The 13147-nt window shown below is 47.0% G+C and overlaps 1 protein-coding gene across 3 annotated transcripts in view; it reads right to left on the bottom strand.

Annotated features, from left to right (window-relative positions):
• The window catches only part of DEF8 (differentially expressed in FDCP 8 homolog), a 31985-nt gene that overhangs the window by 13453 nt on the left and 5385 nt on the right, over positions 1-13147 (bottom strand). For 2 of the 3 annotated variants that reach the window (XM_030204629.1, XM_030204628.1), the window contains exons 3-9: positions 10457-10539; positions 9482-9631; positions 9101-9242; positions 7549-7713; positions 7339-7466; positions 6828-6941; positions 3884-3964 (exon numbers count right to left, since the gene is read on the bottom strand). In XM_030204629.1, coding sequence (XP_030060489.1) covers positions 3884-3964; positions 6828-6941; positions 7339-7466; positions 7549-7713; positions 9101-9242; positions 9482-9631; positions 10457-10539 — 863 coding nt within the window. The remainder of the gene's footprint in view (positions 1-3883; positions 3965-6827; positions 6942-7338; positions 7467-7548; positions 7714-9100; positions 9243-9481; positions 9632-10456; positions 10540-13147) is intronic. The other variant, XM_030204630.1, reaches the window with a different exon arrangement.

Here is a 13147-nt window from a genome sequence, read left to right as displayed (position 1 = left end):
CAACCAAAATGATAGAGAGGACGGAACTCCTTATTTGAGGATCTCTTCAGCTTGGAAGAGAGACGGCTGAGGGGGATATGTTTGAGGTCTAAACGGGTAAAAGCGAATCAATTTTTTTAATCCTTCAAAAAGTATAAAGACTAGAGGACATTCAATGAAGTTACATCAACATACTTTTTTTTTAAAACAAATAGGAAGAAATATTTTTTCCACTCAACGAACAGTTAAGCTCTGGAACTAGTTGCCAGAGGATGTGATAACAGTGGTTTATACCCCAAATGGTCCCGTACAATTTCAAGTTATTAGCATATCTGGGTTTAAAAAAAAAGATTTGGGCAAGTTCCTGGAGAAAAAGGTCCATAGTCTTGCTATTGAGATATACATGAGGGAAGCCGATTGCCCTGGGATGGGTAGCTTGGAATGTTGCTACTATTTGGGTTTCTGCCAGGTACTTGTTACATGGATTGGCCACTGTTGGAAACAGGATACTGGATTGATGGACCATTGGTCTAACCCATATGGCTATTGTTATGTTATGTAAATGAACTTACAGAGTACAGACTGGTGCCATGATTTGATGGAGCATTCTTTGCTGGTCAGCATGCACGTTGGAGGTGTTTGGGTGGAACAAGACCAGAATGCACAAGTACATGTAAATTACAAAATTCTATCATTTATGCACAGTCATGCCAACATCTAGGTGTAGGCAAAATTTACACCAGCTACAGAGCCAGTGTGAACGATCACGTCTTAGATGTAAACGTGCTTTTGGCCACCTCCTTTTCTTTGTAGGATTGGCTTAAAACAGGTAATCTTGTTATCGAATTCTCTTCTTTGTGTTTATGGTTCTTTCAGTTTGTTATTGATGCATACAAAGTCTTCCTTTGTTAACGAATCGTGTTGTGCTTTGATGTTTTGGATCTCTCTCATATTTGGTGATCTCGTGCAACAATTCTATTTTTCCAGTAATGTGGTTTTCCAAAGAAGAGCTCTTATCTTATTTATTTTCTCTCTGGCCCTGTGGTCCTTGTTGGTAAAATTCTCTCAGTAATTTTTGTTGGAAAGTATTGTTCTTCGATTAATTTCTGTGATATCAACAGATTGTCCCTTTATACAGGTTAAGGACTTATTCATCTGCTAAATTCAACATGAGTAATCTTTCCCTCCCCTGGAACCCAACATATTCATGTATTTCAAAAAGGCCAAGACCTTAGTTGTTAAATCCTCCACCTCTGCGTTTCCACTTCCTCTTAGAAGCCTTCTTAGCCTATCATCTACTCATCCAACTCTTGTGATTCTAGATCTCTCTCATTTCTACCTTGGCCTTCCCTTCTCATACTCCATCCCAGGTCTCCCTTTTCTCTTACCAATCTTTGATCTGATGTTCCTGTCTAGATTCCTTCCTTCTCCCTGTAAGTCACCCTTCTCTTCTCTTACTCTTTTCTCTTTCTGCTGATTCTTGTTCCTCCTCCAGCATACACACGCTTTCTGGTGCTCCCAATTATGTTTCCTCTTTTTCTATTTTAAGCTCGCAATTGTTTTAAGATGTTATCACTCATGTGCTTTTCTTTGATCTTTAAAAACAGGGACCTTAAATCTGCATTGGCTTCTATTTGCAGCTTTTCCTGAGGCAGTATTCCTCTTTCCTCCAGGTTTTAGTGGACTTGTTTATTCTCCACGGATATGCAGGATGCGCCAGCTACACACACTGGCGATATCACCTGATGGCACAATAAACTGTTTTAGCTCTCAAGTGCTCAGAAAAGCCTAGAAAGCCTTTCTGAACAATGCTAGACACCCTCCACCTGTCTATTCTACCCTGCCAGGCAGACAGATCCCTCCTGTTTACATTCTATTCTAAATTTTTCCTCCTTAATATCTATTCCCGTTTGTCCTGGACCCTAACAAGTCCAAGACTTGCTTGGTTAGGGCCATCCTCATGCTGTCCTAGGATAGATGGCAGAACCCTAACCGAGACATCCCAGCTACAAGCTTCTGGGAGATTCTCCTCTAGTGACGGACCACTTGGGTAATCTTTTCCTCTCCATGCCTGGAAAAGCAGTGGGCAACGCTCAAGCTTCTGACTTCTTGCCTTCTCCTTCTGAGCTTTCTCTGCTTTTACCAACGCTCTGTGGCAGACGGCATCCTGGACTGGTCTTTTTCCCATGCTGAAGCGATGCTGCATGGAGACCTGCCACAGAGATCTACCTCCCGTCGAGCCTGACTAAAAATTTCTAAGACACACAGTGTCATCAACAACAGCCCCTGTCCTCTGCACCGAACATTTCTGGGGAGAACCAAGATAAACTTGGGGCTATTGATACATGAAGTAAAGGGTTTCTCCAAATCTGTCCAGTGCCAAACAACCACCTGCCAATACAGGCTTTCACCAACACAGCGCTGAGATGGTTCCACTAGAGCTGATTCATTACTTGAACTCCTCGCAGCCAGCAAATCCACCATCTCTGCAGGCCTTTAGTGCTGTATACTCTAACTCTATCAAAAATACAGAAGAAACCTGTCCTCGCGAAAAGCAATGGCAGTCAAAAACAGCGAAGATGACACAAAAAAAAGGGAGAGGAAAAAAGGAAAAAAGGAGAAAAGAAAAAAAATTATATATTTAAAAAATACTCTAACTCTCCCATCTTATATTTTTTTGATCCACCCTATCATTGTGATATAATTTGTACCCTGGAACACAGTATCCCATTGGTTATTGTTTATATGGGACATGCAGGTCATGAACCATAAAATAACTTTACAACAGTAACTGAGAATTATGAGCAAAGCTAGGCCTCTGTGAACAGGCTATGAACAGGTTAAGAGTCACTGAGAAGCTAAATAATAAGAATTACACAGAATGTGAATCTCATGTCAGCTTGCCCTTCTGTTGGAGAGACAGGCAGATATGGAGTCATAACAGAGATACGTGTGGCAGGAGAATACTGTACATGAATGTAGTAATGTAAGGGGAAAATTGCTGCTGACCATGAAAGCAGATAATGAAGAGGCATAACTTTGGTTGCTGGGAAGATGGTTTTTGCAAAGTAGGATAACCTTACTGACCTTACTTACGATAAGCAAATATGTTATGAAGAACTTTGCTTCTGTAAGACAGAATTTACTAGAATATGCTGACTTTGTACTTCCAATACTAGCCTACGAGAGAAAAGTGTATAAAAGGAGAATCATGGACAGAGGCAATCAGAGAGCTAATGTCAGAGGTCACGTCTCATATGAGAATTAATTATCTTACGTATTCTAATTGTATTCCTGATTGGTAAGTGTAATAAACAATTACTGATTATTCTCATATTACTAAAGCCTTCTGTATCTTTCTGTCTCTCCACCTGGTGGCGTTAGGACCATAATCCCTGGAGTCCTGGACATTCCAGGTTACAGGTAACTAGTACCTTTATACCTGGGAGAGGGCAGAAAAATAAACATTATCCTCCTTCCACTAGGTCTGCGAGATGCCCGTTATATCTCTCTTGTTCATTTCGGGCTTCTTTTACAAAGCCATGCTAGCAATTCCTGTGTGGCAAATGAGAGGAAGCCTATTCAGCTCCTATGGGCTTCGTCTCACTTGCCGAATGGGAAATCACTAGCGCGGATTTATATAAGAAACCTTTAATGCTGTATACTCTAACTCTCCCCCTTTTTAAGGCGTTTTCTATTTGTGTATAGACGTTTGAAAGGGTGTTTTGTTTGTATTTAAGAGCTGATCAGCAGTTGACAAGGATAAATTTGTAATCTTTCCTCTGTTCTTCCTGCTCCTGGTTTACAGCCTACACTGCCGCCGCCTGCTCTGTGAAGGAAACAACCTGTTAATATCGTTTGCCCTTTGTTTACGCGAGTCTCCCCTGCTCAGAGACACCCTGACCTGAAGCAGCAGCCGGGCCTCCATGGCTTCTTTGCACGTGATGAAATATGGCTTCATGAGCAGAATGTCCTGCCGCAGCTTCTAGAAGAGAGACAGAGAAGAGCTTGAGATTGGAAAGATCACCATCTGCTGCCCACAGCCATCTTCTCACCACCAAACTAACTTGCATCCTGAGTTAAACACTGCTAAGTTACTTTCAGGTCACTCTTGCTTCTCTGTTCTCTGGGGAGAGCATTAGGTTCGAGTATAGAGGAGAGGGTGAGGGAGGTTACGACACGTGCAGAGAAATCTCAGCAACTAAAAGGCCAGAGCAGTTGGGGCCAGACTCCACGTCAATGGGAAGCGATTCTGGCACAGTTTCCTGGGTTATCATAACCAGCACAGAGGCTCAGTAACAGCAGCTTCTCCACATACGGCTCCCAGTGTGGCAATTTGGCTTTGGAAAGTCTGTTTGGCCTTTTGGTGGAACTGAGAGCCTGTAAGTCAGGGGCATTAAATCCTCTACTTGAGCCAACAACTTACACTATCAGAGCCAGATGCACAAAGGTCCCGTTGAGGATCCGTCTGCGTTTCCAAATTGGTAAAAAAATTTACCGATTTAGAAACACAGGGGATTCACAAAGGAAAAAAAAAATTGCATGCAAATAAGCTGCTCGTTGCTTTTGCAATCCAGCTCATTTGCATGCGATATGGGGGAAGCAAATTGGTGAGCTGAGCATGCGCAGAACAGTCAATCGCTATGTGTGGCTGCTCTGCGCATGCTACAGACGGCTCTCATACACGCAGACAAGCTGCACCTCTTTATTCCCTCACCCTTAATTGTTCTGTTTACCCGTCTTATCTAGATTGTAAGCTCTTTGAGTAGGGAGTGTCTTCTATGTATGGTGTACAGCGCTGCGTATGCCTTGTGGCGCTATAGAAATGATAAGTAGATAGATAGATAGATAGGAGGGAGACACCAGGAAGTTCGGATCCAATCAGTTCACAGCTCTAAAGTGATGTCATCAGGAAAGCCCTGCAGGGAGGAGGAGTTGGGACAGCAGCCAGCCAATGAGAGCCCATCTTCAGGGAGATGGGCGTTCTAGGATGTCAGCCGGCCAATAGAAGGAAACAGCAGGAACAACTGGGGGTGGAACCAAGCCCGTTTCCCACAGATGCTGTTTCTTTGATGGACCCTTATCTTCCTTGCATTTTTGGTAAGTCACCATTACTTTTATGCTTTACATTCCCGTACTGCCCCTCCCCCCCCCAATTTCTTGCCACTAAAATGTCATTTGAGAAAAGAATCATGGCACGGCTTTCATACACGCAAAGAAGCTGCGTGTAAGCTGGTATACTTTTTTTTTTTTTGTGCTCCATCTTCCCTGCTTGTTTCTCCCCTTCTCCTACTTGCGATAATGAAGAACTGGCAGATCCACACCTCCCGTTAAAATTTCCACGGTAAAGGTAGGGACTGCTTTTGTGCATGGGGTCGGAAACGGTAGGGCATCACATCACATTATAATAGTAATTAGCTCATTATAATAGCTTTGCATTCTGTTTTCGTTAGCTGCTACAGTGACAAGAAAAAGGCTCGGAGAACCCTTTTGTGCATGTCTCAGTTTACTACTTGCGCACTAAACTGGCTAGAACCAGTTTAAAATACACGTTGCGTGCTCGTTAAGTTTAGTGCATCTGGCACTCAGTCCTGTGGGAATTCTGCACACAATATTTTAAAATTCTGCATAATTTATTTGGAGTGTTTTTACACTTAAATTTCCTCTTCACAAAGTCCGATATCTCCTCAGGCTACAGTCTCCCCATTACTTCTCACTCCAGCTAACTCCCAGCAAGACCCATAATGCTGTCTGTCTCCCCCCCAATCTTCTCCCACATGCAACAGTCCCACCTCTCATTCCTCCTCCCAAGTACACCCCCACACCTCTCACTCTCTCTTTCTCCTCCCCCCAATTATCATTGTCTTTCTCCCCATGCCATACTCACCACTCACTTTGTTCCATCTCCCCCTTCCAGACACACTCACTTTGCTCTGTTTCCCTCCTTTCCAGGCACACTTTTCTCTGCCTCCCCCACCCCACATTCCATGCACACTCACCTTCCTCCGTTTCCCCCCCCCCCCCCCACACACACACACTTTCCAGACACACTCCCCTTCCCTCTGTTCCCCTCCCCCGACTTTCCAGGCACACTTTCCTCTGTCCCCATCCCTTACATTCTATGCACACACATTCTTCTGTTTCACCTCCCCCCATTTCCAGGCACACTCCCTTTCCTCTACCCCTCCCTGCCTTTTCAGGCACACTCACTTTCATCTGTTTCGCCCCCCCCCCCCCCCCCCCCAACTTTCCAGGCATACTCACCTTCCTCTGTTCCCCTCTCCCAACTTTTCCGGCACACTTTCCTCTGTCCCCATCCCTCACATTCCAGGCACACTCACGTTCTTCTGTTCCCCCCCTCCCTTCTCATCCTCCGCAATGGGCAGCAGCGGCTCTGCTCAGTCTCTTTCCCTGTCCCCCGTTAACCTCACGCAGCAGGAAGAGGAGGAAGTGAACTGCAGCACATTGGGTCACTTCCTCCTTCTATGCCAACTTAGTCTCAACTGTTTATGTAAACCGTGCACCTCCATTCAGCCCCTTGTTCACATAAACAGTCGGGTCTAAGCCAATACCAGAAGAGGATAAAGTGACCTGACGTGCAGCGGTTCACTTCCTCCTCTTCCTGCCAGGCGACCTCAACGGGAGACAGGGAAAGAGCGAGCAGAGGTGCTGCTGTCTGGGGCTGTGCTGAATTCTATGCAAATTCTGCACTGCACAGTGGTGCAGAGCTTCCCCAGGAGTATGACTATGCTCTGTACAGCACCTCAGGACTCGAGCCCAGTCTGTCCATCCACGCCCTCAGTTCAACAACTTCATCAACACGAGAACTCGGTCAACCATCTGCTTACCCGGATCTCCACCAGCTCCTCCACGTAGTTAAAGAGAAGAGGGTTGGTCTCCCGCAGTTTTAACACCGGTCTCCCTACCATCAGCGTGAGGTAGCGCATCGTGCATCGAGATACCTGCAAGCCAGGGAAACGGACTTCCTGAGTATTCACAGCCACCCTCTCCTGCAGGTGATGAAGGGACATCACACATGCAGAGATCAGAGCTTGACCCAAAACCCCTTCTCCTATATGGGGGAGAAGGGCAGCGCTCTGTGCTTTCACACTTCCAGTGCTAAAGGAGCCATCCAAAAGTAATTTGGCCCTCTCTGTGGCCAAAGTCCTGGCATGCCCTAGTCCTACAGTCTGAAGCAAATCCTGCTCTGAACTAGCTGCTCTCAAGCCAACTAAATATTTATCTTTTATCGCCAGCTTCTGAGAACAGTGAAGAAAAAAAAAAAAAGACTCAGGGTCTACACCCGCCCACCTCCCTTTGCTGAGGCTAATATTCCCCCCTCCCCCCCATCCTCCTTACCTTGCGCAGCTCAAAGTCCCAGTTATGGATGACACGAGCAGGGATAACTGCAAGGTCATTCCAGTGACAGTTACTGCAGTAATACTGACCGGTGTAATCACACTGCCGGGCCTCGCTTGGAATAGCTCCTGGAAAGGGACATTTCAGAGGTGAGGCCTTGGCAGTCGCAGTACGGTACTGAGGTGAGCGAGTTCCAGACTGTAGACTTACGCAGGGAGATGGGCGCTCGACACTCAGTGCAGCGGTAGTCCTGGCTGTCCAGTCCTGATTCGGGACAGATGTTGAGTTCATATTCTGCCTGGTGGCTGACCTTTGACCTCACGCAGGACTTGGTGATCAAGTTGAGGCACTTGTTGTGGCAGCGATAAAAACACCCTGTTGAAAGACATTTAACAAGAGCAAAAATTCATTGCCAGAGAATGTGGTAACGGCTGTTAGCTTAGCGGAGTTTAAAAAAGGTCTGGACGGCTTCCTAAAGGAAAAGTCCATAGACTATTATTAAATGGACTTGGGGAAAATCCACTATTTCTGGGATAAGCAGTATAAAATATTTTGTACATTTTTGGGATCTTGCCGGGTATTTGTGACCTGGATTGGCCACTGTTGGAAACAGGATGCTGGGCTTGATGGACCTTTGGTCTGTCCCAATATGGCAATACGTATGTACTTATGGAGGTCTGGGGGGGAGGGGCAGCACAGGTCCTGGAGGTTTGACTGAGTAGTGCAGGGAATAGGAGATTGGTGGGGGGGGGGGGGGGGCAGCATGGGTCCTGGAGGTCTGTGGAAGCAGTGAAGAGCATGGAGGTCTGGGGGGGGGGGCAGTATGGGTCCTGGAAGTCTGAGGAAACAGTGCAGGGAATGGGAGTGGGGTGGGGGGAACAGCACTGGTCCTGGAGGTTTGACTGAGTAGTGCAGGGAATAGGAGATTGGTGGGGGGGGGGGGGGGGGCAGCATGGGTCCTGGAGGTCTGCGGAAGCAGTGAAGAGAATGGAGGTCTGGGGGGGGGGGGGGGCAGCACTGGTCCTGGAGGTTTGATGGTGCAGTGCAGGGAAAGGGAGTGGGGGAGGTGGGGGACAGCACTGGTCCTGGAGGTTTGGTGGTGCAGTGCAGGGAATAGGAGATTGGTGGGGGGGGGGGGGCAGCATGGGTCCTGGAGGTCTGTGGAAGCAGTGAAGAGAATGGAGGTCTGGGGGGGGGGGCAGTATGGGTCCTGGAAGTCTGAGGAAGCAGTGCAGGGAATAGGAGATTGGTGGGGGGGGGGGGGGGGGGGCAGCGCTGGTCCTGGAGGTTTGGTGGTGCAGGGCAGGGAATAGGAGATTGGTGGGGGTGGGGGCAGCATGGGTCCTGGAGGTCTGTGGAAGCAGTGAAGAGAATGGAGGTCTGGGGGGGGGGGGGGGCAGCACTGGTCCTGGAGGTTTGATGGTGCAGGGCAGAGAATAGGAGTGGGGGTGGGGGGGGGGACAGCACTGGTCCTGGAGGTTTGATGGTGCAGGGCAGGGAATAGGAGTGGGGGGGGGGGGGCAGCACTGGTCCTGGAGGTTTGATGGTGCAGGGCAGGGAATAGGAGTGGGGGGGGGGGACAGCACTGGTCCTGGAGGTTTGATGGTGCAGGGCAGGGAATGGGGATTTGCAGGAGATACAGGTCAATAAGTTAGTATAGAAACACGTCAGGAGAGGCAGAAAGTTACTCCTCATTGCTGACTGCCAGACCCCTTCCCCTCCCTCCCCCCACACTGAGTTACGGTATCGGCTCTCCTCTCACCTGTGCAGGTGTACCAGGTCTGAATCAGGCCCCAGATGATGGTGCTACACTTGTCACAGGTTTGTTTAACACTTTTGTTCTTCTCCTTGAAAAATCGATGTTCCAGGAGAATCCGGATGTTGGGTTCGTCCTCATTTGGGTCCTTCATCAAAACACAGCAGGAGAGAAATAAGCCGGCCTTCAGGAGGAAGTCGATGCAGAAATCAGACAACATTCAGCGCAGAGCACCAGCCGCCTGACTTATCCAACATTTATCCCACAAGCAGGAGGGATGAATAAACAAAAATACAGCCCTGGGGCGGGGGAGTGGAGCTCCCAGGACAGCTACCAACAGTTCCCTAATGGGGGTGGGGGGGGGGGGGAAGGGGCAAGAAGACGCACCTTCAGCTCCTGCAGTTTAAGTCGCAGGTGGATGAGTCGCACCACGGCATCCTTCTGCCTCTCCGAGTGTTCGGGTAACTCCAGAATCAACTGCTTACACTCCTCAATCGCCTGCTGCAGCTGCTGGATGTCTGAAGTCAGAAACAGACCCTTCCAACAAGAGGAAACCAGGTGTAACAGTTCTGACGGACCAGCTTTCAAATACTCAGTGCAGTCCCACCCGCTAACAGAAGCGCTTGAATATAAATCTTTCATTTCCTTCCTGAGCTGACCCCATCAGGTGCTACGGTATGTAACCCCCTAATCCATGAATACAGCACGGACAACTGAGGAACAGACGCCACACCCGTGTTTAACTCGTACAGCAGAAAACATAAGTCCAGGTGAATTTCAATATATTTGTTTTATTACTTACAAATATCGTTATGTACGCAAAGAATTCGGTCAGCGCCAATTAATTCAATCTGATCCAGGCAACCTTCTTTCTACCGCTGCATAGATATTGAAATTCCTTATTTTGAGCTTCTTCGGGGGGTTCACATTAATATCTCCATCCATTTCACCTCTTAACACAATAACCCCCATTTTAAGAAGTTATTTCAAATAGATGGAATGTGTTTTGATGTGCACCGAGAGAGAAAACGTTCCCTGGATGACAATTAATGGCTATTTAAAAATAAATTAAAATATGTTGAAAATGTACCCGGGCCCATGTTTTGTGGCATAAATGGAAGTGGTGATCTGGGTTGTAAATAAAAAAAAATATTGGTACTTGGATTTTTTAAAAAAAGTTCTTCCAACTCCTTGTGTTTAACTGATACAGCACAGAATAAAGCATGGAGAAAGGAGCTTATTAAAATCTGGACATGGCCCTCAGTGCTTCTTCCTCCTCCCCCCCTACCACACACCACCCAAGACACGAAGAGCAGCTGTCCTCCCGTCCCTCGCTCTCCTGCCCACAAGCCAGACATACACCTCAGGCCGGGAGAAGTGATCCTCTGCTAATCCCAGATCCATCATGCGTTCTGTACAGCGGTAGGAATCCGGGGGGGACACATCTGCAGATGAAGACAGAAGAAGGGGAGAGAATTTCAGCTACAGATGGATCTGGGAATCCGGAATCTCCTGTTGTAAAAGCTCCAGACCTCACACACACTCAGTACAGGGCAGTCATCTCCCATGTCTGGGATCTTATTCCAGAAGGATCTTTCTCCATTCCAGGGCCGCCGAGAGACTAGGCTGGGCCCGGGGCAAGGCTGCCCCGCCTCAGGCCCCCCCCCCCCATGCCGCTGCACTCCTTGGTCTCGCCTGCCTGCCTCCATGGCTCCGGGCCCTCTTCATTCAAAGCGGCAGTCGCAGATCGCGTCTCTTCTGGCCTTCTCTCCCTGTGTCCCGCCCTCGTCTGATGTAACTTCCGGTTTCCATGAGGACAGAACACAGGGAGGGAAGGCCAGAAGAGAGGCGATCTGCAACTGGTGCTTTGAATGCGGGGGGCCTGAAGCCAAGGAGGCAGGCAGGTGAGACCGGGGACTGCAGCACTGGAGGCCCGGGCCCGGAGAATTTTGCACCCCCCCGCTCCATTCTGGACCTATTGAATAAGATCAGGTATCTTTAAAGCACTTCTTCTAAAAACTGGACATTTTCTGCATGTCAAGCTTTAAAGCAGTGTTTCTCAAGCTGGGACTTAGGGTCTGGTCTCCCTCCCCCCCCCCCCCCCCCCCCCCCCACAAAACCAGTCTTGTTTTCTAGATACCCACAATGATTACATCCCATACAAACATGACCTTACAGAAATCACTCTCAGCCTAAACGTCACGAACTCATGGGTAAATGCATTTCAACTAAAACTTAATGCAGAAAAAACACATACAGTCTCATCCTCTCATCCCAATATAACACGAACAAACCCACCAACATAACCACCTCAGACAGCCTGAAAATTCTCAGCGTCAATCTATCGAAACCTCACACTAGAGACCCATGTGAAAATTACAAAGAAGAAAATGTTCCACAATGTGGAAGCTCAAACGAGTGAAACCTTCCCCCCCCCCCCCCCCCCAAGAGAAATATTTCGCAACCTGGTACAATCTATGGTACTAAGCCATCTAGACTACTGTAACAGTATCTATGCAGGATACAAAGAACAAATCATAAAGAAACTCCAAACTGCTCAAAACACAGCAGCCAGACTTATATTTGGAAAAACGAAATTCGAAAGAGCCAAACCCCTACGAGAAAAACTGCTCTGGCTCCCAATCAAAGAACACATCGCGTTCAAAATCTGCACCCTGGTTCACAAAATCATTTACGGAGAAGCACTGGGATACATGACAGACCTCATAGACCTACCAACCAGAAACACATCAAGATCAACACAAACATACCTAAATCTCCATCACCCAAGCTGCAAAGGACTCAAATACAAATCAACCTATGCATCCAGCTTCTCCTATATAAGCACGCAACTATGGAACGCATTACCAAAAGCCGTGAAAACAACATATAACCACCTGAAATTCCGGAAATTACTAAAAACTAACTTGTTCAAAAAGGCATACCCCAACGACCCAACTTAATGCCTAAACCCAACAAAACCAAAGCTCATAATGGACATAACTCTTCTTCTTACGATTCCCCAATGTATCTGTCGCACATGAACTTTACTTTACCACTACTACACTTTGTATTTGTTATAACCGGTATAGGCGATCGCCTCTATGGTACTATGTAAGCCACATTGAGCCTGCAAATAGGTGGGAAAATGTGGGATACAAATGTAACAAATAAATAAAATGGAACAAAAGCAGCACATGCAAATCGCTCATGAATATTCATCGTGGATATGCTACAAAGCGGACAGCTAACGGTGGGGAACTCCATGACCGACCTGAAAAGCACCGCGTTAAAGGGAAATGCTGATATACACGTTCTCATGGGTTATAACTAGGGCTGCATTTTGATTAAAACTTTAATTGCGTAATTAAAAGGTACGTTATTTACTTTTTTCCCCACTGCAAGTCATTGCCCAGGGTCATAAGGAGCTGCAGTGGGGGGGGGGGGGGGGGGGGAGGAGGGACAAAGACAGACCATTAATCACATGATTAAACATTTTAATCAAAATGCAGCAATTTAAAAAAATAAAAAAAAGTGATGAAAAGAAATACAAATTTGACAAATTACAAAATGAAAGAGTCTAAACCAGCTATAAATAAACAGCCTTACAATTTTCACTGCTGACTTCAGAAATGCAGCCCTAACTTCTAACAAATAGATTACAATTAAAATATTTGCTTGTTTTGTAGTTAATTGTACAAACCATAAAAACTCATTCAAATTAAATTGTGGCTTTGAACAAAGGTCTTCTCTCCCAGACCCTGAGGGCTCAGGGTTTCAGGATACTTAATGACTATGCATGAGAGATCTGCATGCCAAACCCCCCCCCCCCTGTTTTATGCAAATTTCTCTCATGCATATTCCTGAGGGATATCCAGAAACCCTGGCCTACCAGTGGCCCTCGGGGGCTGGGAGTGAAGACAAAGGCTTTAGATTACAACAGCTCCGTCTCCCAGCTAACTGCTGTGTGCCAGATCTGGGGTTCACTTTTCCAGGGAAGCCAAAGCAAACTGTACCCCAACTGTTACACATGTCCTGCTCTTCCAAAGTACT

This window comes from Microcaecilia unicolor, chromosome 5 (genome assembly GCF_901765095.1).
Source record: "Microcaecilia unicolor chromosome 5, aMicUni1.1, whole genome shotgun sequence".
NCBI classification, from domain to species: Eukaryota; Metazoa; Chordata; class Amphibia; order Gymnophiona; family Siphonopidae; genus Microcaecilia; species Microcaecilia unicolor.
The sequence above is the reverse complement of the archived record's forward strand: the minus strand, read 5'-3'. Positions and strand labels throughout refer to the sequence as shown.